General features: G+C 35.4%; 2 protein-coding genes across 5 annotated transcripts in view; one reads left to right on the top strand and one right to left on the bottom strand.

Annotated features, from left to right (window-relative positions):
• Positions 1-1,299: 1,299 nt before the first annotated feature.
• LOC125680250 (spliceosome RNA helicase DDX39B) lies at positions 1,300-9,132 on the bottom strand. Of its 4 annotated transcripts, none has more exons than XM_048919685.2 (10): positions 9,019-9,132; positions 5,683-5,895; positions 5,441-5,568; positions 4,908-5,184; positions 4,571-4,689; positions 3,330-3,461; positions 3,116-3,225; positions 2,794-2,938; positions 1,772-1,919; positions 1,300-1,589 (listed from the first exon to the last, which is right to left on the bottom strand). In XM_048919685.2, exons 2-10 carry the CDS (start codon positions 5,888-5,890, stop codon positions 1,576-1,578), a joined length of 1,281 nt encoding a protein of 426 aa, XP_048775642.1. In that variant the 5' UTR covers positions 5,891-5,895; positions 9,019-9,132; the 3' UTR covers positions 1,300-1,575. The 4 variants fall into 4 exon arrangements, with proteins under 4 accessions (XP_048775642.1, XP_048775643.1, XP_056011733.1 ...); XM_048919686.2 differs by having other exon boundaries at positions 8,982-9,056; XM_056155758.1 differs by having other exon boundaries at positions 1,300-1,919; positions 9,019-9,105.
• Positions 9,133-14,891: 5,759 nt separating this feature from the next.
• LOC130051546 (probable serine/threonine-protein kinase yakA) overlaps positions 14,892-26,458 on the top strand; it is a 14,719-nt gene continuing 3,152 nt past the window's right edge. The window contains exons 1-2 of the mRNA XM_056153557.1: positions 14,892-14,998; positions 22,618-26,337. Of these exons, the coding sequence (XP_056009532.1) occupies positions 22,645-26,337 (3,693 nt within the window). The 5' untranslated portion in view covers positions 14,892-14,998; positions 22,618-22,644. The remainder of the gene's footprint in view (positions 14,999-22,617; positions 26,338-26,458) is intronic.

Genomic DNA, 26,458 nt, shown 5'->3' with positions numbered 1-26,458 from the left:
AAAGCCGTTAAAGAATTTAAATGGAAACCATATTGCTACTTCGATGTCCAGTGCACGTGACCTTTTGACCCAAAAATCCATAGGGAACATCTTCATCCCATGGGTAGTCCATATGTATGATATGGTGACTGTAGGTGGAAAGGATAACGCTTTAGAGCCCGGAAACCATATTGTTACTTCGATGTCCAGTGCACTTGACCTTTGGACCCCGAAATCGATAGGGAACATCTTCATCCCATGGGTAGTCCATATATATGATATGGTGACGGTAGGTGGAAAGGATAATGCTTTAGAGCCCGGAAACCATTGCGTCTACAGACGGACAATCCGATTCCAGTATGTGATTATGTTATGCAAGTCTCACAAACATGCACCAAAAAGCCGAGATTTGCTACGCAACTCGGCTAAAAATGTACCCAAACCCCCTTCAATCCTAAACATTTCTGCACATCTGGATACATTGGCCTACCATATCTATTACTTTCATCAACTGGTTACGGAGAACGGTGTTGGACAGTTTTATGCGAAAGAATAAGAACTGAGCAAAAACAAGTCTCCATACATTGTTAATTATGAACCCTCCATATCAAAATGTTTCTCACACAAAGGAGCAAAATTCCTGCAACTGAGGTCGAAATGAATCGAAATTGCAACATGATCTAGTGATCCACAAAGAAGCTACATAGCAAGTTTCAGCTTGAAGCGACAGATACGAAATAAAAGAAATACCTGAACTGACCTACAAATATCGCCGTACCAGAATATAAAAACAAGAGTATGTAAATGGAAGATCTTGATAATGTTTTTATGAAAAACAAATGTCTCCCCAAATTGGAAGTCACATTGCTCCAAATGAAACCTCCCTTTATTGTACCGTCAGAATGGTATGGTGGAGAATGCATGAGCAGGAACATAGACAATATTAACTACTATGATAGGCCACATAGGAGAAATGTTCACAAACTTATTTTACACCCTCCACCTCTATATCACTATGCATTTAGATTTTCTTGCATGTGTGCAGTTGTAGAGAAAGAGATTTTTGAACATTGGTCAATTTTGGCCCCGCCCCTAGGGGTGCTGGAGTCCTGAAATTTACAATTTATGTCCCCCTTGTCCCAAAGATGATTCATGCCAAATATGATAAGACTTGGATTGGTAGTTATCAAGAAGTTAAAAATGTTCAATTGTTAACGCACGACAACCAATTGCAATATAGGTCACCTGAGTTTTCTCAGGTGACCTATTAAAGAAAAATCTACTTGGAAGTTTCCATTCAATGAAAAAGTTTAAGCGATCGAAAATTAAAAATGAAATTTATTCAAAATGTGTATCTAAAACATAATTATCACAGTTCCTTCTGTGCAGATTCTTACTCGAGGAAAAGTCTACTACAAAATAAAGACTCTACATAACAGTTTGTCTCGACATAGTTCCTCATCATGCTCAAATCTTGTGCATGATATTTAAAATGAAATGACACCAAAAATGACTCCAATGTAAAACACAAGTATATGCACTGATGACAATGTTCCATCTTCCATGCTTCCTAGATTCATTTCATCTCTGCGATGTTCAACGTCCCTCGACTGAAAAAATAAGAAAATAATTATTTAAAAAAAATATCTAGCACTATGATCAGTCATGAAATAGACTCCAGAATCCAATCACCTCTGATGCTTATTAACTTTATAATAGCACTGGACTGGTCATTTTAGTGCAGTATTTAAGATTATACACAAGCCCAAGAACATCCCAACCCAATACTTACTATACGATGAAATGTCAATTTCATCAGGCAACTCTGTGATGTTAACTTCAAATCTTTCTTGTACTTCATTCAGAACTTTAGCGTCAGTTTCATCAGACACAAATGTGATAGCAAGTCCCTTGGTACCAAACCTACCTGCACGTGCCACCTATAAATAAAGGCTTTAATATTAGATAATACATTGATTTTCAAGAGCTTAAACAGTTAACTAAAGTATTGATACTAATTACTAAAGCTTGATTTGATCTTCGATTCACTTCAGTGAGTTTTGATTTAACTAACTTTCATAAAGGTTTGGTATAAAGACATTAGATCGACCTCTTCAAAATTTCTTTCTAGGGGTCAAGACAAGAGCAGTTGACCAAAACAATTCGTCAGAAACCCTTTGTTCCTCTCTCCATCACCCATGGGTCCATTCATTCGTACTCGCTCGTTCTCATGAATAAATATTTTATTTAAAATATCGTCCAATCAAAGTAATCATTATAGTAATGGAACTCTTCTGTCTTAAAAGGTAGCATTAACTTAACTTTGCTATCACAAGAATTGTATACCGAGATTGGGCTGAAAGCGTCTTGTTGATTGGACAAATTTGCTCGAGTGTACTATGAGTGCCCAATCAAATTGCCTCATTAATTATGTACAAGAACGAGCGAGCAGGAATGAATGAACGGTGATAGAGGAATGAAGGTGATCAACCATGGTTTTCCCACATGCCAAACAATATATTCCTTTCTAATTTCAGGAAATTCATTAAACCAAGACTTATATATTTTATATCACATTGGCGATTTTCAAAGTTTTGTGAAATGTATCAATTGACTTGTTTGTCGATCATTGAAGCTTGGTGGATAGAATCGTTGGGCGAGTAACCCACAGATCCCGAGTTCTGATCTGCAATACCTTTCACACAACTACAGGGATGTCATGTTTAGCCTAGAAATACTGTTCTACAGACACTGGTTGCATCTTTTTATACTGAATTAAATTTTCCTTTACATGCTGGAAATTTTCAAACTTACTCGATGTAGGTAAGTGTCAGAGTCCTCTGGCATGTCATAGTTAAAAACAATGTTCACTCTTTCTATGTCCATTCCTCGACCAAACAAGTTAGTAGCCACTAGTATCCTCTTCTGAAAGTCTTTGAATTGTTGATACCGTGACAGTCTGAAACCAAGTGTTACTAGATATCAATCAACTAACTTTGACAATGTTGAATTGAGAAAAAGGTGTAAATCCAAATTATATCTGCACCAGTGCCTTAAAAATATTAAAAGTTTGGTTAATACAGGATTTGGACACTTACTAATTAAGACTTGACTAGGTTTAGAAATGTTACGTTACCTTTCTTCCTGTGTCATTGCTCTATGGATTGCAATTGCTGGGAAGTTTTGCTCAACAAGTAGTTGTGACAGTGCCATACACCTCTGTACTGATTTCACAAAGATAATGACCTACAAAAATATCCTTTTCATGAATTTTAATCTCTATTACATACCAATATTTTTTTCCCCATCCAACACCTATATGCACAACTAATATATGAAAGAAGCTGCACCTGGTTAAATTCCAGAACATCCAACAGTTCAAACAATTTCCTATTCTTCTCGTTGTCCTTTAGCTTGACATAATGCTGTTGCAGACCGTGGAGTGTCAGTTTTGAATCATCATCCACATACACTTCCATGGGCTGAAAATAAAAGAGAGCATTCCAAAAACTGCAGCTTCAGCTGCATTAACGTTTACAACCAATTCTCATCATAGTACAAGTAATTGATTTATTAATATAATCCTGTTTCTATGGAACTATGAAGAGTCTCAAGACCCCTCCTAAAGTACAGATTAATTGGCATTTACTTGATAAAGGCCTGCAAACCAACCAATATCAAGTATAATAGAATGCCAGTGATCTTAGTACTGTGATCTTTCAACCTGTTATATACATTTAACCGAAAAGTCTTTTTTTTTTTTTTTTTTAAAAGACAAGTGTATAAAAGGCGTGAATATCAAATTATGGAATCTTTGCAAATTTATGATAACTGATTTGTTTTGTGTATACATAAAAACATCAGCTTAGATGTACCCTGATCAGGTACCTCTTAAAAAGGAAATAAAAATGTAAGGGTATGACTAAGTAAACTCTTAAATACTTTACTTTCTCGAGACATTCTATAGTTACCAATACATACTTGCTGGATTGGACAACTATAACCAGCTTATGAACGCTACAACCACTCTGAAGGTGCACTCTCCTCATCCATGTGCCCGATTCCAGATCTCTGGTCAACAGGTACAGGAGAATTCACGACTCACAACATTCAAAACTTTCGGTAGACCAAGATTCTATTTAACGAGTCCAACGATGATTTATGGCGCAGCAGAGATGCAGCCTGCCTGCCGCTTTCAGAGCAGCAGGACTTGTGCACCTCTCCACACTGGCAAGTCCATTGATACTCCTTCTTGAATTTTACACAACTCATTTTTTTCAATTTTCTCTTCCACATACATGTACAAGACCCCCCAAAAATTTAGCAATTACAACATACTTTGACCAATTATCATTTTTCAAAAGAGATTCCTTCACATAATGAGCCTATTAAAGATTGGGCATATTCCATCTAAATTCATCTCGAAAAGAAACAAAGTTTGTGCTCAAAGTCAGTGCTCTACAACAGAAGGTTGCAAAGCGATCACATGACGGAGAAAACTGCTTGACAAGCCAACAAACACTGCTTAGTAACATATCGAATAGACAACACATCACGCAGCCATAGCTAGAAGAAATGGGGTACTAATTACATCTTGCATGAATCTCTTGCAGACAGCTCGGATTTCCTTGCTCAATGTTGCACTGAACATCATCACTTGCTTTTCGTGGGGGGTGTTGCGGAAAATTTCCTGAACATCTCTCCTCATGTCTGAAAACAATTTAAATACAAGGATTAATGAATAATTCAATATGCAAGGTTTATACTTATTTGCTTTGAGAGAAATTCTTGCAGATAAGACACAATTGAAACCAGTAAAAATCTTCCAAAAAAGGAATAAAAGATGGCATAAAAAGGAACCCCGAGTATAATCTAAACATATTTAATATTAAATATATGGTTCAATGATTAAGAAATGTTATTCTTACCAAGGGCTGCCAACATTTTGTCACATTCATCCAGAACAAAATGTTTCACATGCTTCAGGTTGAGTTGTTTGGAATTACAGAGAGCCAGGATTCGACCAGGAGTACCGACAATAATGTGAGGACAATTCTTTTTCAAGACATCTTCATTATTCTTGATGGACATTCCTCCGAAGAAGACGGCTATCTTTACATTGTTCATGTACTTGCTAAACCTCTCATACTCTTTGCTTATCTGGAAGGCCAGTTCTCTTGTGTGTGCTAGTACCAATACAGATACCTACAAAAAATAGGAAGAAATCTCAATATTCATATCATAATTTACCGAACACTACAAATTTATACAAAGCTTCATGCCAGAAGTATACTGTAATAGAGTGACTGACAGTTTCAGATATGGAAACTAAACTGCTAATTAACTCTATATTCATCTTGCATTAGGTCTGCATTCCTCATTGCAATTTCAAACAATAAGAACTTTGCAGTCATGTGCAGATGTCTTATAATATACCCCTAAAGCTACACTGAAGACTTACCTGACCATCTACAGGTTCTAGCTGCTGAAGTGTAGCCAATACAAACACAGCAGTCTTCCCCATTCCAGATTTGGCTTGACAGAGAACATCCATGGACAATATTGCTTGAGGAATGCACTCGTGCTGGACTAAAACCAATAGTAATTTTTAAATATATTATATATAAACAAACTGGCAGAAAGTCATTATATACAGTACTGGCGGTGAAATTTTGATAGTACAAAACTGTTAAAAATTTATACCTTCTGAGGGATGCTCAAATCCACAATCTACAATGGATCTCAGCAATTCTGGCTTCAGAAGAAAATCTCTGAACCCAGAGCTGTGAATAGAGACATAGGTTCCCTTGACATCCTTTTTGACAGGGGCATCCCCAGTTCCATCTGCAGTCGCTTCAGTGTCGTCCTCTTCATAATCCAAAAGCTCGGTTTCATTCTCATTGTCTGCCATGATGTCTGATAAAAAAAAATTTCAACACTTGAGGAAAGTAGTCACTTCCAAATATTTGAAAAATTACGAAATATTGAGCACATTGTCAAAGTGAATTAGTATTTCAGTTAATTTGAAAACTTTTCTCGATGTTGCATTATTCAATATATATTGTAACCAAATTATCTCTTGAAATCGCAAGTATGGACAAATTGAATTTAAGGTAGATCGATCCTCATGTGATGTCATAGACAAAATTCTTTAATAAATCATACTATGAGCATGATTGAAACATATCTTTCAGAGGAATTGTATTCACTGGATAAAATAAAATATCTGGCAAACTATTGATAGTGAAAAAGTTTATCTTTTCCATAGATGATGAATTATTGATTTATCAAAATTTTCAAGGGCAGTAACTCCTATGCTAGTATTTCCTCTACTATATCATACAATGATTTCCATAATTACAGTCTTCACGAAAATTCAGTGGTCCGAAGACCGAGGCCAGTGAATTTTACGGTCGGGTCAGTGAAAATTAAAAATCAGAAAGTCCGATGGGCTTGTAGACTTTTTGTAAGTCACATTAAACATAATGTTGGATTAAGATATTCGAAACGTCTTATTTGCTTAAATTTACCATGAAAATAAAAATAAAAAATAAATCACAGAGTAAGTGTTTGGACATCGTGGTTTGTTTATTTCGTAAAAAAAAAACAAACGGTAACTATACTTGTAAATGTCAAGATAACTTGTACATTGATCACGTGAATATTAAACGAACAACTTGTTGAAACAACAAAAATGGTCGCGTTCTGTATTGCACTTCACACCGGTAACTTCTGCTTTATTGTATTATCCAATTAAAATGAACTTCGACAATTGCAGTTATCCCCGATTGTATGCAATTTCTATAGTTTATAGAATTTATCAATCATTTACATTTGATGTTAGTAGAGAAGGCTACTTCCTAAGGTGCACCTGGGCTGTTTTCATGTTTGTGAAAAATACGTGAATTTGTAGTCTTGTTGTTTGCGGGCGAAGAAAGAGAGAGAAAATACTGTGTACGGTGTTGTTTTTCTGGTATCGACAGAAAGGATGTCTTAGGGTGGATATGAATACGAATAATAACCATAGTTTCAGTAAATTAATTGTACAATTTTACAATGCATTCCATAATGTATGTGATAAACATATGAAAATTTAGGGGGCCAGTAAGTTTTAAATGCTTTCATGAAGATTGAAAATATCCACAATTCATTTATACATATTTATAAATTAGCAGTTCTTCTATATTGTAGACTTTAAAAAATTTTCATTTTAACAAGATTTTTTTAAGTTTTATGAAAATGTGTGATTTTCTGTTGTTAACATTTCTTCTATTTTGGTAACATATTGAAAAAGGTGGCACCTTACATTTTCTTTGGTAATTAAATCAAACTACACCGAGTGGAAATTAATAGTTTTTACACTTTCAACCATTAATATTGACAAGTCACACAAGGATGGAGCTACCTTAATTTCAGTTGTCTTCAGACAGGTAACAATAAAACTGCTTGTCCTATCAAAACCTCACTTTTTGTCACACCTTTTGCTTAAAATAAAGACTGCCAATATCATCAGTCATTTTTTTTAAAAAGAAGATACATCTCATTATAGCAATGTTCAGAAATGTTTTCCAATATTACTTTCCCTCTGTCAAATGTTCGCCAAGACCATTTTTCTTTACACTTGAGCTATAACTCTTTACATATGTTCTTTTATTGTATTTGCTGTTTTTTTTTTCTTCTTCAAAAAGAGCGTTCTTATTATATCAATTATTTGTTTCCTTTTTTCTCTCTCCAACAAATGGGACAGATATGTTTATTCATATTGGGGATTACTCAATTTCTTACAAGGCCCAACAATAACCAACAATTTGGCAACATATTGAATTGTCGATGGATGGGAAAGCTATTTGATATCACGGGCACTGGAAGTTAATGTAAATATATAGTATGTGCATGTATAAAAAAGGAAGGGTAGGACACTCTCTTTGAGGCAAATTCGGGTTTGGGTTATTGTGGACGTTTCTCAAACGGCCTGACACGATGAATCGTTCACACATGCCTTACTTTCAATATCTGTAGAGTTTCGTTTCGTTCCAATGCCATTCATTCGAAGAAAAAGATGTTTTTACACCAACCCGAAAAGAGTGTCCAACCCTTCCTTTTTTATGCATGCACATACTATATATTTACATTAACTTCCAGTGCCCGTGATATCAAATAGCTTTCCCATCCATCGACAATTCAATATGTTGCCAAATTTAAGGGAAAAATAAGACTGATTGGGAATAGAACTCAAAAGTTGACCCAACATGGAGCAACTGGAAATGGCATTTTGAACAATTCTTGTAAATGTCATTATGAAGTTGACATTCTTGTAACACTGAAGCACGAAGAGATACATTTACTCTCGCTAGAGAGGGATAATTGCGTTATCGCAAGAATATCTCGCTGTAGGGGAAATGTTCCCAATCCGTTAAAAAACAGATTTGGTTAAAAACTCAACTTTCTCCAACTACACGAGCTTACTTCACAAGTCAATATATTAGACACTCAATGTTTATTTCTTTATATCTAGCAAAGGCTTTAATCTTCGAACCACGTCATTTCATAATAAACCTTAAAGTTTAACACACACAACAAATTGTAGCAAACAAAAAAGTCGATCAACTTCATGAGTTATAACATGAACCTTCTCAATTCTTTTTAATCTTTAAAAACGCGCACAGACTGCCAAATAAATGCAGCCAGTGATCTCTAGCTTCATTACACCTTTAGTGTACGACATTGTAAATGCAGTACACCACGGGCTGACATGAAAATTCAAATTGCGTGAATAGGTTTTAAAGGATTCTTTAATACTCAAATAAATAAAATTTCCATTGTACGATAATCTAAATGACACAATGGCGTCAGTAGCCTCGGCTTCGTTCACGGGAAGAAAAAAACCCCCACAAAAATCGGCCCTATCAGAATGAAATACTGAAAATATTCATATCATGTAATTTCACAAAACAAGCTGGAGTTGCAAGATTAATATTAGCGTGTGTTTCTGCTATACGTACATAGAGGATTGCACAGGATTTTTCTCCCTTAACTTACCTTTCTTGCCTTCCACAATAATATTCGGTACGGAGAGGAAGTCTCTGTGATTGGTCGACGAAAAACCAATTAAATCCTTCGACAAACACCGGAATCTACCGAAGTGAACCGAGTGATCCAGCTTAGCGAAAATTTGAATGTGATTAGGAGGTACTCTACTGGCTTCCTTTTAAAACAAGGATTAAAATACAAATATCAGCAATATTTGCCTATTCTTTTTAAAAAAAATCACCACATATCTGAGTAGCTCAGTAGGTTAGCACGTCGACTACTGAATTGTAGATCGATCTATATTGCGGGTTTGAGTCCAGCAGCTGGGACTTATCAATATCAATGGTTTAGAGTGAAAAAACGTAATTAATTTCCACTGAATATAGCTTAATTCAATTAACAACCAAAGAAAATGTGTATTTGTTGCCACCTTTTTTAAGATGCCTGACATACAAAAACAGAAGCATTTAGGACAACATCAGAAAATGACACTTTTTTGTAAATCAGAATAATAAAACCAGATAAAAAAATAAAAAAAGAAAGAAAGAAGAAGACTTGTTAAAATGACAATCTGTTATGTCAACAGTACCGGAGTCATTGTCCTTGACAACATCCTCCCCTCCCCATTTTAAATAACTGGTTATCTATGGAAAGTATAAACTTTTTCACCATCAAAAGTTTACAAGTTTTTTTTTAATTTTATCTAGTGCATAGAATTCCTTTGAAAAATATAGTTCTATCACGAATGCGCATACTTTAAATCAATATAGACTTTTGCAAAAGCCTATGACATCACACGAGGGTCGATCTACATTAAATATTTTGGCAGATTGCTTTCTACTAAAACTGCATTTTTCGACTAAATAAAGTATATTTGAAAGTTTTCAATTTAAAAATATTTTTGTACACATCCTCCACTTTTCATTCTCTGGTGTAGCAAACATCCTTAAATCAAAAATTAGTTTCGTTCGTATGAGATTATTGAACTTGGCGACGGCACATCTTGCAATAATTTATTGTAAATGTACAATATGCATAGCAAAATTCATAATGTTAAAATACCATCCAATCAAAACATAATCCGTGAATTTGTAATCGATGTAGTATGGAACAGGCAATCGATGATATTGAAACCTGGATAGTGCATCATATATAATATAAATGTTGGGATTAGCTTGGAAATGAATGCTAGATTGGTATGTTATACCTAGTCATCACTAAGTCTACTGACTAGCTATCAAATTCATCAAAAGTCAAATCTCGGTCGAGGTTTGGCTTGGTTGAATATTTGGAATTTAACGCTTTCACCGAATCTCGGAGCAGTCCTTCATAATTCATGTCTGGAAATTCACTTGCAGCTTCGGCCGGTTCCTGAAATTAATGTGCACTTAGGTGACACTGCTGTTCGCTTCAGATAAGTGATTTGACTGTTAAACCAACTTTCTATCACTATTAATTTTGCATTGCTTACTGTTTAGGTATGAAAATCCCAAAATGAAATCAGTCACTTTTGACTAATTTCAAATGAAGACTTCCATGGCGCAATATTTTATCTCCTGAAATTGAAGAGTTCCTATAGTCTGTTTTATCAAATTACTGATACATAGTATCTCTACATACTTGTACATCGCTAATTAAAAAAACAACTACAGGAACTATTCAATTTTGGGAGATAAAATATTGCACCATAAAAGTCTTCTTTTGAACGGAAAATTTAGTGGTAGTTTATTTTATGGAAGTTACATACTTAGACGGTAAGTAATGCAGCATTATTAGTGAAACAGAGTTGGTTTAATAGTCAAATCACTTATCTGAAGCAAGCAGAAGTGTCAACTAAGTGCACATTAATTGCTAGAACCGGCCGAAGCTGAAAGTAAGTTTCCAGACATTAATTATGAAGGACTGCTCCGAGATTCGGTGAAGGCGTCAGTCCAAATATTAAGCTGAGCCGAATCTCAGCCGAGATTAATCAATAGGCTTACTATACTGCAAATAGGAAAATCTTTTAATAGCGCTAAAAAAAAAAAAATACACACCGCCTGTACCTTCCAATCAAAGTTTTTATGATTTAGTGCAATACATAGTGACTTTATTACGTGGTAAGCTATAAACTATGGGAGAAAATAACCGATATTTTTTCCCCAGCTGTTAATGTCTATCACCACTGATTTCAACATGCGTATATAGACACCATAAGAAAGAAGAAAAGAAATAAAATCTGTTGATAAATCACAATCAGATTTTATCACAGTTGATCTGTACAAGCTTGACCTACCAACTTTGTTTTGTATGAAAGATTTTTTTGAGTCCGGTCAATTTCTCCAGGTCAGTTGTTCAAGAAGGGGAAACAAATAATATTTCAGCTTAGGCCCAGTCTGACTAAAACCAGCCCCTACTAGTTCGCTTCAAAGAAGTGAATTAGTAGGGGCTGCCTTTAGTCAGGCTGCATGGCTTAGGATTAATCTATTAACAAGGATTGCTGTGAATATCAAAACTATGGTATGCACCACAGACACTTGGGGCATTGGATCATGATCATTCCACTCCCCCCCCCCCCCCCCCCAAAGCTATTTTTTCTGATCTAGGATATACTTATTTTTTCTAGTTATATTTTGTGAATATGCATTACAGATAATTGAAAACTGCTATTTTTCATCTCTGTCACGTATTGGTAAAAGTCACATTAATCTATAAGACCTTATAATCACTGATAACATGATTTTTATTAATTACATGACAAAGACGAAAAATAACAGTTTTGGATGATCAATAATACATATTTACAATACATAAGTAGAAAAATAAGTATATCTCAGGTCAGAAAAAAAATAGTTGTAGGGGGAGGGGGGTGGCGGCAGGTGCGGATCAAGGAATTGCGGTTACGGGGGGGAGGGCAACTTTATGAGGCAGGGGGTCTGGGAGGTCCTGGATTTTACAGATTTTATAAGGCTTGAAATATGTCTCCTATTTAGTCATTTGTACTATTTTCTATCGGTTTTTTTTATAAGGTGAAATTAATAAAATGATGCAAATTTTAAGGGTTTTTGGAAAAAAATTAGAGTAATTCAAGAAATCAACAGATTTTGTCATTTATTTTTCCGGGAGTGGAAGAAATTATTGCTCCTTTTATCGTTTAGTACATTTTTCTAAACAAGATACCACGATTTACCTTAAATTTGAAAGTTTTAGGGGGGGTGGGTGGGGGCGCCGACTGCGCCCCCTTAAATCCGTCACTGGGTGAAATGATCATGATCCATGCCCCAAGTGCCTATGGTATGTACATGTACAGAGGTCTGAGGAACATCTACCCCAATTACCCCATCTACCAAAATTATTTTCATTTTTTCATACTTCAATTTCAAACTAATTGAATTGATTTTATTGCATGCATTTCAAATCTGTAGCAACAAACAGTTTGTGATTGTGTTACGAGGAAATAAAACATTGGGTAATTTGCATATGCAATATGTAATAATATCCCGTCATGGATAACAATTATTTATTATCATTATCACAATATGTGTTTAGACGATTAGCAAATCAGCACCCTGAAGCTGAAGATGCAATATGGACATACAATCCTCGAATCTGAATACAGAAACGTGTTACTCCACACTGTACCAAGAAAGGTTTGATTGCATTATATTATGTGTTGTATGTGAATTTCTTATCCGGACTATATAAAGTTGATTTCCATGGAGTGCCAAATTAACAAAAACTCAAATAAATGAAGATATCTTCAATTATTTGAAGATATCAATTCATTTGATGCGCGCAACAATTTGATTAAAAATCTCTTCAAATAATTAATGATATAAACAATTGAATTGATGCGTGCTACAATTTAATTGAAGAGAGCAATAATTGATATAATACGCGGATTAAATCAATTAATGAGAGCAATAATTGAATTGATGAGCGCATTAATTCATTTCATGAGAGCAATAATTGATTTAATGCGCACATTAATTCAATTATTGTTCTCTTCAATTTAATTAATGATATCTTTAATTCATTTGAAGAGAGCAATAATTCTTTTAGAGAGAGCAACTATATGATTAAAATATCTTCAATTCAACAAATCCACAATTGAATTAATGATCTCTTTAATTGAATTGTTGCTCTCCTTAAAAGAATTGATGCGCGCATTAATTCCTTATACAAAAGCATTGTAAATAATTAAAGATATCTTAAATTGAATTAAAGAGATCATCAAATTATTCATAGCGAGATCTAAATTAATTATTGCGAGCAATTTTTCTACAAAATTGATGCTATCATCAATTGAATCGAAGAGAGCAACAATTGAATTAATGCGCGCATCAAATCTATTATTGCTCTCATTAATTCAATTGATGCGCGCATCAATTGAATTGAAGAGAGCAATAATTGAATTAATGCTTCAAATAATTGAAGATATCTTCAATTATTTGAGTTTATGTTAATTTGGCGCTCCATATATTTCGCCTCCAATCTTGTGTAACGTTTAAAACTTTTCTGGGCTATGGAAAGGTCGAGCGTATGAAGTGCCAAATCAGCAGAAACTCAATTATTGATATATTTTTAATCATTTGAAGATATCATCAATTCATTTGAAGCGTGCAACGAAAATGCAATTTCCAAGTTACCCAATACTTATTTCCCTTTGTTGAACTCTTACACACGGTGATATGCAAAACATGTTTTCGTATTCACGCGGTGGGTACAAATGCTTATCGCTTGCCACATTTATTGCCTAAAGGATAATTACCAGACGTCATGCAACCACCCAAACTGCAGGGACACACAAATTTAGTAAGTTTATGAGTATTTGATAATAAAATAGCTCAAACAAAAATAGATACATGCAATACAAGCTGTAACTGACGGTAAATAAATTAAAAAATAAAAGAACAAATAGTCAACATATATGTGATTGAATATATATAATTTAATAGAATCAAAGTGAATCTGAAGCAATAAACCCATCAAATTAGCAAAAAATGTAAATTCATGAATCATTGTCATCCTGTCAGTAATTCCTGCTCGTAACCTCCGATGTGCATTGACCTTGGAGTTCACCAGTTCGGAAAAAGCGAAAGAGAGGCACTGAGCACGTGTTAGATTTGTAAACAGTTTTAAACAGGCCAATTTTATAGAAAATTCACAATCAAAATTTCATTTCAGTGGCACATTTGCGTGATTATTACCTTTTTACACTTACATAGTATTTCTAGTCATTGATGAAACAACGTAATGTTTTAAAACAAACGACACGTATAGTTACTCACATCTGTTCCCGTCTTTGTATATGGCCTCGGTCTCAGCAACCCGATTATGTTCGGCAATGTCCGTGTATACGACACAATGGCGGTTTATACGAAACGCTCATTGTAGGTGTGCTCTCAAACAATATTCCCTTGTTTATTTTGCAGAATTTGTCTTCAGATCCTGGGGATTATATTAGTTATACCGGTATGTATTATTTAGTGAATAATTCGATAGTTGAAAAAATACCGTCAGTTACAGCTTGTATTGCTTTAAAGGAGATTATTAGCCTTCACACCGGTATATAAAGGAGATTATTAGCCTTCACACCGGCATATCAAAGGAGATTATTAGCCTTCACGCCGGCATATTAAAGGAGATTATTAGCCTTCACACCGGTATATTAAAGGAGATTATTAGCCTTCACACCGGTATATTAAAGGAGATAATTAGCCTTCACACCGGTATATTAAAGGAGATTATTAGCCTTCACATCGGTATATTAAAGGAGATTATTAGCCTTCACGCCGGCATATTAAAGGAGATTATTAGCCTTCACACCGGTATATCAAAGGAGATTATTAGCCTTCACACCGGTATATAGAAGGAGATTATTAGCCTTCACACCGGTATATGAAAGGATCCTGTATGGTGCCCCTCGATAATGCTGGACAGGTGAGAACCGGGACTAATATAGGCTCTGAAAATCACATTTCCAGGGCGAATTGATAGCTGATATTTGGTACGATTGCTTGTTGTTTTCTACTTAATCCATCTATTGGTTCAGTTATTCATGTGCAATAATTTTGAAGGAGTTTTTATGAACTTCTGGTTACCGGTTTCTTGTTTACCCGTACAAAATCACTCAGGTGTGACGAAACTTTCAGTTGTAAAGGAGTCTCGCTCGATGGATTTAGAAATACAGGTTTGGCCAAAAGTTATATGCAGTATAGCAAACGCATTCTAAACCAAGAAAAATCCAAAGAAATCAAAACATGAAGGAAGGAAATGCAAATGAGAGTAATGATGACAATGACAATGTCTACAGTACCCAAACCTCAGAGGAAATTGAAAGTGAGATATACAGTGAAATTAAAGAACATCTTGGTCAATATGATAAGGACACGTTCGTGCAGAACCTCATTGAAAAGTATGATGACAACCCTGAACATATCAATGAGATACGGAAAGGTATGTACGACTTTGCAGAGGCAAATTTTGAAGAATTTCCACCAGGATATTTGACTGAACGTAGAAAAGTAAGAACAGGAAAATCCCTTTCAGAGAAGTATGCTACAGATGTATATTATATCTACGCATTTGGAGAAGGTATTGTCTCAACATGCGAGTTTCAAAAGGAAGTCATGAGTAGGTACAGACTTAAAAACAGTGTGTATATACAGGAGACCAGTTTACATTCAGATGACAAACAGGTGAACAATGACGCAACAAGCTTTTCGTTTTCGGATATTGTGGAAATTCTGAAATCTGAGCTACACCCAATAAAAGAACAATTATAGGAAATCACAAAGGTTTTCGTTGCAGAGCTGAAGTCGACGAACAGTGAATTATGACTCCTCCGAACAGAAAATCAGTGACTTCAAGCAGAGATATCATCATTCAACGAAGAAATCAGTGACTTCAAGCAGAGATATCATCATTCAACGAAGAAATCAGTGACTTCAAGCAGAGATATCATCATTCAACGAAGAAATCAGTGACTTCAAGCAGAGATATCATCATTCAACGAAGAAATCAGTGACTTCAAGCAGAGATATCATCATTCAACGAAGAAATCAGTGACTTCAAGCAGAGATATCATCATTCAACGAAGAAATCAGTGACTTCAAGCAGAGATATCATCATTCAACGAAGAAATCAGTGACTTCAAGCAGAGATATCATCATTCAACGAAGAAATCAGTGACTTCAAGCAGAGATATCATCATTCAACGAAGAAATCAGTGACTTCAAGCAGAGATATCATCATTCAACGAAGAAATCAGTGACTTCAAGCAGAGATATCATCATTCAACGAAGAAATCAGTGACTTCAAGCAGAGATATCATCATTCAACGAAGAAATCAGTGACTTCAAGCAGAGATATCATCATTCAACGAAGAAATCAGTGACTTCAAGCAGAGATATCATCATTCAACGAAGAAATCAGTGACTTCAAGCAGAGATATCATCATTCAACGAAGAAATCAGTGACTTCAAGCAGAGATATCATCATTCAACGAAGAAATCAGTGACTTCAAGCAGAGATATCATCATTCAACGAAGAAATCAGTGACTTCAAGCAGAGATATCATCATTCAACGAAGAAAAGTGCCGTTTAGCTAACTCAGAATCCCAACTGAAGTCGGAAATAAAGTACCTGAAACAAGGACTGAAAAACAGTGAAGAAGATAAAGGACTTAAGTCAGATATTATGAGAGAAATTAAGAAAATTCAAAGAAACCAACAGACGACTCGGAAAATATCAAGTCTTTCAGTTCAAGCGAAGTCTACGAACGATGCGGACATGCAAGCAGATCCTATACAACTCTCTTGGGACAGCAACAAAGACGCCGGGCCTACATGCAGTAGGGAAAATACACAGGATGATTGTGATACCAACATGGATCATTCAAAGACTGGGACTAATTATACATTCCAGTCTGCACCTATAACAGACCCAAACTATTATTCTCCAGTGTCAAACTCTGACGATAGCATTGATGACAGCAATCTTCAGAATCAGCGAACTACATATACAAGCGTTGCATCCTCAAAGAGAGTAGAAAGTGCACAAAATTACTACAAAAAAGAAAACATCAACCGGGTACATAAAAAACAAGAAAACCCCAGATCTAAATCAACGTTTACGGGCTATACATTCGTTCGAGGAAAACGGAAAAGCAGACGTATTGTTTTGGCAAATATTAAGGCAAGAGGAACATCTTATGAAGAGGTGAAAGATGACATAAAGGAATGGTGTGATCATCGAGACGTAAACATTCATGGTATTTACCTCCTTGCAGGAAATTTCCAACCTTCGTTATCCGTGCCAACATAAACTCAGGAACCTGACTTTTGGCCAGAAACAATCTCTGTTAGAGATTGGATTGCCCGCCAGGAAAACAACGATCATGCAGACATGGGACGTTCAGAGGACTGACTATGAATCCATTTTTTCAAATAATAACTTTCATGATATTATCTTGTTGGAATGTACACGGTGTATTTAGCTGTTTACCCGAGTTAACAGAAGTAGCGTCTTTTTCAGACATAGTCTTTATTTCTGAGCATTGGCTTTGTAAGGACAACCTATTAATTCTAAATACATCTTTCCCAAACTCCATATACAGTATTGCTACTCCTGGTATTTCTAAAAACAACATTACAAGAGGAGGAATCGCCTTTTTAATTCGCAAATCCACTGAATTCAATATTCAGGGTGTAAGATTATGTAGTGAAAGAATTATGAGTATTAAGCTCGCTTATGGTGCAAATGAACTGTTTATAATTGGATGCATTCTGCCATCTACAAATGTACATTTCGAAGAATACAAAAATGTATTATCAAAAGTCTTCGATTTATTTGATGAACTGTGTGAAATTGGACCTGTACTTATTTGCGGTGACTTCAACACTGACTTTATAAACAAAACCACAAGCTCAAAGTCAAAGCTTCTTACAGAACTAATGCATGACAGAGACTTGTGTAGTATATTCAAGATGGAAAATCAATACACATTTCAAACAAAAGACAAAACTTCCAAATCTATCATAGATTACATTTTAGTTCCTGAATGGCTAGAGTGTGAAGTAAAGTACAAGGAAATCTTTAACGACTTCAAATATGAAATATCAGACCATTCACCTCTACTTTGTGAAATAAATACCTCAAATATTTTTCAACTTCTGCCACCTGATATGTCAAGAAATATTCCTAAATGGTCATCTGCTGATCCCAAAAACCTTAAGAACTTTACAGAAACAACCCAACATCCTTTGAATAAATCCAACGTAACTAATCCTTCCATAGATGATATTGACCAACACCTTATTCACATTACTGCCTCACTTCTATCTGCCGCAGACCAACATATACCATATGGAAGATTTAGACCCCATCTCAAACCCTACTGGAAAAGATCAAACCTACAAATTGTTCATTATGAAATGAGGTGTGCGCGACGAATATGGAAATCAGAAGGATCTCCCAGAAATAAAGACAGCACATCTTATGTAAATTACAAAACCAAAAAAAAAAAAAGAAGAAAAGATTTTTAGACAACAACACAGACAAGCAAGAAAAGACTGGAATCTTTCAATATTTGATGAAATAGACAAAGCTGCAGAAATTGACATAGGAACATTCTATAAAACAGCATGGAGAAACACAAAACGTATTTCAACAGCAATTCCACAAAAATTAACTTACAACGGTAATACAGCAGACAATGTCAAAAGCATATGTAACTTATGGAGAGACTATTACTCTGACCTTGCTGAGGAAAAATATGTACCAGATAAATTTGACGACGATTTCAAGCAAAACATTGATAATGTTATTGAGCGCATAGAAGAGGATATCAACCTTCAAAATAAACCTTATCCAAAAGAAGATCATATAACTCGAAATGATATTATGGACCAAGTGAAACACCTCTCTAAAGGCAAGGCTCCTGGACCTGACTTCTTAACAAACGAACATCTTATACACGGAGGAAACAGATTGAATGAACATTTATGCATACTCTTGAATAATATATTGGAGTGTAAATATGTACCTGAAATGTTTAGAGTAGGTAAAATTATATCGATATACAAAGGTAAAAACAAGGATAAATGTAATCCTACAAACTATAGAGGTATCACACTTACTTCTGTAATTAGCAAATTGTTTGAAAAAATACTTTTGTCAAGAGTTGAACAAAGTTTAACACATAATAATGTGACTTTTCCACACGATTTACAGTTTGGTTTTAGATGCGAATATGGAGCGATTCCAGCTTGCTTTGTTTTGAAAGAAGCCTTAAATTATTATATCTCAAGAGGTTCACCGGTTTTCTGTGTATATCTAGACAATGAAAAGGCTTTCGACCGAATATGGCATAATGGCCTTCTGATTAAATTGTATTATCTGAATATTGACAGTAGATTTTGACAAATTTTAAAATACTGGTATAATGATAGCAAATGTTTTTGTATCTTTTGGAGGTCTTAATTCAAGCCTGTTTAAAATATCTCAATGTGTAGGACAAGGGAGAGTGCTGAGTGCTTTTATGTTTCTTGTATATATAAATGATCTCTTGCATGAACTGTATAAATATGATTATGGACTAAGACTTGGAGATGTACATATCCCGGGTATTTTATTAGCTGATGATACTACACTTACTAGTTATTCACCAAAGGTCTTACAAAATATGTTAAATATTGTCGAAGAATATGCTTACAAATGGAGGCTACATTACAATCCATCTAAAAGTGTTTTTGTTACATTCGATAAATCACCAAAAAAAAAAAAAAAAGATTACTGTATTACTCTTACTGTATTACTCTTTTTGGTAATGATATTCCTCAGAGTGACTCAATTGAATACGCTGGATGCCTTTTACAAGGAAATATGAAAAATTATAAATTAACAGAACGTGTATGTAAAACTGCGAGATGTAAAATACATTCGTTATATTCAATCGGAGTCAACAAAACTGGATTACACCCAGCTGTACCTGCTAAAATATGGAAAAGGATCGTTTTGCCTTCTGCCTTCTATTCTTGTGAACTCTGGCCGACTTTATCAAATACTGAAATTCAAAAGCTTGAATATATCCAAAAACACTTCTCTAGGATCGTGCAAGGTTTTTCGAAATTCTCACCTTCACTTGCAAGTATATCGAACCTTGGACTTTTGACTATACAAGGCTAAATAGATAAATGCCAACTGCTCTTTCTTGGCAGACTCTTGAGAGCGGACCATTCCTCTATTTTCCCCCAAATATTTCGATTTATTACTGACACTCCTGTATCATCAACGTTTTCACCAACTAAGACTTTATTAAAAACAGCAGAAAAATATCAACTCTCTGACACTATGAATTCCGCAACTGTCTTCAACAAAAAAGAATTTTTAAAAATCGTTGTGAAAACTATACGGACAGCAGAGAAAAGACAATGGAGAGGTGCATTATCTGCTGATCCATCTCTGTCTACATTTGGAAAAATCCACACAAGACTATGTCCAAACAAACTCTGGTACCTGGTGAAAGAAGATCCGTCGAAACGGTTGCTATTTAATTTTCTCATACAGCTTTCATCTATGAAAATCGTTTCTAAATTGTGCTCATTCTGTGACAAATATTCGGATAACTACAACTTGCACATTCTCCTCTAATGCTTCTACACATTAGATGATAGACAATGTCTTTTAGAAATGATATTAGATATTATTGATGTCCATGAATATGTTCTTTTTGAAAATCAGGATACAGAAAAACAATATCTATCGTTACTGGGTTGTATTGATGAAACTAATTTCAATGACATATCCTTTTGTAAATGGAAAGAAATAATGCTGTGTGTTGCAACGATAATATATACAGAATAAGAAGTTGCTTTATTGTAGATTGCCGAAAGTTCTAGATGATTTGTTATCTAAATATATGGTTATATATATTATAGATATGTTACTTATATTCTCCACTATGTAAATATGTTCTATGTTTGATACATGTAATTTCCATAAACTCTCCGTTAAGTCGGAGGAAATAAAGAATATCTTATCTTATTAAAGGAGATTATTAGCCTTCACACCGGTATATTAAAGGAGATTATTAGCCTTCACACCGGTATATTAAAGGATATTATTAGCCTTCACACCGGTATATTAAAGGAGATTATTAGCCTTCACACCGGCATATTAAAGGAGATTATTAGCCTTCACACCGGTATATTAAAGGAGTTTATTAGCCTTCACACCGGTATATTAAAGGAGATTATTAGCCTTCACACCGGTATATTAAAGGAGATTATTAGCCTTCACACCGGCATATTAAAGTAGCATATTAGCCTTCACACCGGTATATTAAAGGAGATTATTAGCCTTCACACCGGTATATTAAAGGATATTATTAGCCTTCACACCGGCATATTAAAGGAGATCATCAGCCTTCACACCGGCATATTAAAGGAGATTATTAGCCTTCACACCGGTATACTAAAGGAGCGTTGTGAAGTCGGGAACTGAAAGACATTTCTTCTAGTTACATTTCAATTACATTTTGATAATAAACCTTATGTCAAGTATATTCATAAGCATGATTAGCCTATTTCAGAAGTTGAAAGTTTATGAGATATTATCCTTCAGTGTTCCAGTTATGGCAAGAATGCTAATATGAAAACGGATTGACTGTAAATATAAGGAAGAGGACAGGCAACGTAATGACCACAATGAATAATGCATATATGTAGGTGAAATGATACTCAATAATCATATGTAATATACATGTAAATCTAGAACAACCTGTGGCTTTTCAAATCCCGGCTTGTTATATATACAATATGGACACTGGTCTCCTTTGCTGTCAATTCGTAATCATTAACAAAGTTAAGAATGTCAGGCTTCTGTCGCCCGGTCCTGACAGAACTATCACTTCGTGATTGATCTGTAACGGTCAGTTTCGCTTAGGAGCGCCTGGTGTCATGTCAAATGTAAATTAAGTGTTTGTACACTAAGATCACACAATCTCAAATCCTGACCAATATGGTTTGGAAACAGACCAATTATATTCTCGTGATCTTCAGGTAAAATGCATGTCAGTATGTATGGACTTACATGTATACCAGCATTTCTTATGGTAAGATTTTCTTTTTCTAAGAAGCAGTCATTGTACCATACATTAGAAGGTTGGTCCAAAAGTTCGAAGACTTTAGAAAAAGAAAGAAGAATTTTCTTGTGATGAAACAACTGCAAAAATATACATAGTTATAAACTAGAGACTTTAATCTATGGCTAGAAATTTTGTTAACTTTATGATAACATTCAAAGTCACCCAAGCAGTTTGAAAATGGTATGTTGTGAAATTCGGGGGAGTCTTTAATGACGTTACGTTAAAAACGTCGAGTCACATTCGGCTGCTTTGTCGTAAAATCTCATTTAAACATTGCGCCCATTCCCCCTTCTTTGAGTTAGAAAGAAGTCTAGGCACTCATCTCGCACTTAATAGTAAGATTGTAATTTCATGATAATCTTGGAAGATTGATAATCTTATAAGAAATATTGGCTTTATACCAAGCAAACATTTGTTTATTCTATTTGAAAGGGAATAAATAGGCAATGAATTGATGAAATTCTTATTGTTTATTGTAGACATTTTATACTGTGAGTGAAATAGTTATGTGTGGTCACGTGAATAACTTGGATATACAATTACAAAGATTACTGCAGCATTATCCAGAAGGGATTCCTCAATCTGTGAGTCAGCGTTTACAGAAAATAATCATATCAAATGTACAGTCTCCAACCAGTAATTCCACAATTACAAAAAACGACACAGAAGCAACGGGTCCGGGTCATAAAGGAATATCCGTACATCTTGTTGTAAACAATACTAAAATCAACAAAACAATGGAGAAGTCAGTGTCAGGAGAATCAAAATCAATTCCTCTGCCGTCAACGAATGTTGCAACAAACCTGACAATGACAAGAAATGAGGTTCAGGCATTGAGCAACATTAAAACCAATTTTACGAATCACAACGAGGAAAAGAACAACAACACAGACCGAAACTCTCAATATGGCGAGACAGAATATCAAACAGAAAGCAAGTCGAATATCACTAAAAAGTCACTGAATCTCAAACACAAAATACAAAAAGTTGTTGTTGATCACGTTAATAAACACGGAAACCCTGCGGAGAAACCTGTGAAGGCAGAGAAAAAACCCACCGTAACAACCAGTAGCAATTCTCATAAATCAAAACAGGTTCCACACCACAAACCAAAGTTCACGACATTACATCAACAGAAAATAAAAGATAATAAAGATAAAAATAAACTCGTGTCACACATGGGAACACACCCTATATCGCCAGTAGCCAAAGTAAGTAATGGTTTGTCAGAGCTAAAACAAATCCCGGTAACAAAGAAACAGCAGCATCCATCATCATTGCACCACGGTAATAGTAATTTAAATCATAAAGCAAATTCGAGCAAGAGAAGGAAAAGCAGTGTAATTTCACTACCTCAAAGTCATACTTCGAGTTTTGCACGAAGAAATCATCAAGGAAAAGACCGATCAAAGAAACATTTAAAGCAGAACCAAAATAACTTTCCCATGTCACGCATGTCCATTCCCAGAAAAGGTGTTGCCATTGCAGACACAAAAACCAAAGAAAAGGAGATGTCTACTTCAATATTTTCCTTTAGTTCCCCAAGGTTATTCAATCAGAAAGTACTGAAGTCGCGCACACCAATTCTCCCTTTCAATATTCGTCAAACTAAAAAGAAATTTTCTTTGATGCCGACTGAAAATCAATTATCTCGTCCTAAAGATTCCTTAAATGTTCCTATCTACCGAAAAAAAGGTTCAATGGTCCAACCGACAACTCATTCCCCAAATTCGTGGAAAAGACCTGTTCCTGAAAGACAGTTTCCCTGGGAAAATATACCGAATAAACACATGGGGGTAACGCCATCTCCAAATACTCTATATGATCAAAATAATGTTCAACCCACTGCACCAAATAATTATTATTATGACAATTTCAATTTTCAAGAGACTGTTCACATTGATGGACCGTATCCACAGAATGCTCTCGTCAAACCACTGGGTGCATCTCCTATAAACAGACAACAAACGTGGCAGGATCCGTTTTCCGCTAGCGCAACTGATCGAACGCCATTTGAAAACCAACGGAAACCCGAGAGATTGGTTATAAATTTTCAAGGATCCAATAAGCTTGGTAAATCAAAGTCACTGACCGGATCAAATAAAAACGTTCGTAAAGAAGTGATAAACAGCCATTCACGCAAAGTAGGTATTGGTGATACACCCCAATCACCCCAACAGTGGTCATCTCAACCAAGCGTCGTATACTCTAACTCACAGGACGGTACCCAAAATACAAAGTGGAACAACAGACAACGATCTTCGTGGCAAAGGATGCAAGTTGACAAACAGTCACCCTCTCAACAGGGATCATCTCAATCAAGTGTTGTCTATTCGAAATTTCAAGACAGTCCACAGCAGCAGAACCGGAATGAAATCAACCAAAGGTCAGCGTTGGGAAAACCTAGGAACGTACAAGATCAAAGATTTAACGAAAAATCTGGAAGAAATGGTGTTTTTACATACACTACAACCGTATCTCCACCATTCTATCCAAACCCATCTCCATCTACTAGTATGTTTACATCATCAAGTTCAAGAAGAAGACCCCAACTAGATTCCCAAACAAACACGCACACATTTTCACAAGGCACTATGGAAATCGGACAGAATCCCTCAGGATGGAATGATTTTAAAACACCTGTTCCTGATAAAAAGGCATCGATGACACATTCCAAACCTAGAGATACACCCTTCCATGGTCTACAAGTTAACAAGGTTTCTTCATTGGACATAACAATTTCTCCCAATTTCTTATACAATCAGGAACAAACATCACCGTATCCCAGACAGGTTTCTCAACAACAAGGATATTCAAAACCACAACGAAACCCGAGTGACATTACCTATAATCACCAGGAAATCCCAAAAGTGGCACCATGGCCCTCTGCTTCTACGCCTTCACAGACACAGACTGTAGTACCAACAACTTATCGTAATGAATTTTCAAGACAAGATTCGTTTGCTACGGAGACACCAAACGGGTGGTCAATGGTTGGCTCTTTGAATAAAATCCAGAATATCTACGGTACCACAACACCATCGCCTATTTTGCAGCAAGGAAACAACCAAGAACTACGATATCAAAACACTCAACAACGTCAAAACACGAATGTCTTAGATTATCAACATATCAACAGACAAAATGAAATTCAGCAACAACCTCAACAACACGTTCCATTCAAACAGCCTCAGTTAAAACAAGGTTTTCAATCGTCACAACAATATTACCCCGATTTCCAAAAGGAAACCAATCAACAACAGCAAAATTCGTTCTCTAGCCAAGGAAACCATCAACAGAATTCTTTCCAAAATCAACAACAAAAACCGCTCCAAATACTCAGCGGGAAAATGAATCAACAGAACGAAATTCCGTCTCCACTTCAACACCAACAATCAAACCAACAACAAAGTGAGTTATTTGGTATTCAGAAGAAAACATTCTCAAATCAACAACTGCAACAAACAAGTCAAAATCAAAATGAGAACTTTAGTCAACAACGACAAAATTCGTTTCCGAATCAACAAAACTCTAATCAACAGCAAATCGGAAAAATCAGCAATCAATACAAAAATTCACCCCCAATTCAACAACAAACAATTAAACAAATCGGTCTAAAACAAAACCAATCTTTGCCTTCGAATCAACAAAATGGAAAATTTGATAATTCTTTTCAAAATCAACGACAGCCAAATCTACAACAAAATGAGAATTTCGGTCAGAAACAATTAAACCATCAGCAAAATGGTCCAATTTTTCAACGACCACAACAGCAAAACCAGCCGCAAAATGGAAAAATGGGCGAGCAGCAGCAAAACTCCTTCGGAAATCGGCAACATCAACAGCAGCAAAATTCTTTCTCAAATCAACAACAGCAACAAACAAGCCAACAACAAACAGTGCTAATGAATCAACAGCGGCAGAATTCGTTCGAAAAACAACAACAATCAAACGTACAGCAAAATACACAAAACTCAATCAAGAATCAACAACCACCACCGTTGCGGCAGCGGCAACAACAGAGAAAAAACAGGTTCAATCAAATTCAGCGAAGACCACCTATTCAACAACAGGGATTCCAGCAACAGAATAAGCAGCAGAGGTTTCCCCAAAAACCACCAAATAACGCTAAAAGATTTGCACCAAATCAGGGACCCTTCAAGCGTCGGAGAGCCAAAAAAATTCCAGCACCGGCTTATGTAAGTAATTATATCACCAGTAAATGTTTTTGGAAAACATTCGATCGGGTCAGTCCGAGGTAAAGCACATGCATTTTAAGAGAGTCCATAATGATATCTTGTGGTGACCAAATTTCTTTCT

The sequence above is a fragment of the Ostrea edulis genome, chromosome 2, assembly GCF_947568905.1.
Source record: "Ostrea edulis chromosome 2, xbOstEdul1.1, whole genome shotgun sequence".
Lineage (NCBI taxonomy): Eukaryota > Metazoa > Mollusca > Bivalvia > Ostreida > Ostreidae > Ostrea > Ostrea edulis.
The sequence above is the reverse complement of the archived record's forward strand: the minus strand, read 5'-3'. Positions and strand labels throughout refer to the sequence as shown.

Excerpts from the sequence above, each read along its gene's own strand:
- LOC125680250 (XM_056155758.1), bottom strand. The coding sequence starts at position 5,890 with ATGGCAGACAATGAGAATGAAACCGAGCTTTTGGATTATGAAGAGGAC. Across the intron at positions 5,569-5,682 it reads ATTTGAGCATCCCTCAGAAG|TCCAGCACGAGTGCATTCCT; the intron begins GTATAAATTTTT and ends TATTGGTTTTAG. Across the intron at positions 3,462-4,570 it reads GCAAGAGATTCATGCAAGAT|CCCATGGAAGTGTATGTGGA; the intron begins GTAATTAGTACC and ends TTTTATTTTCAG.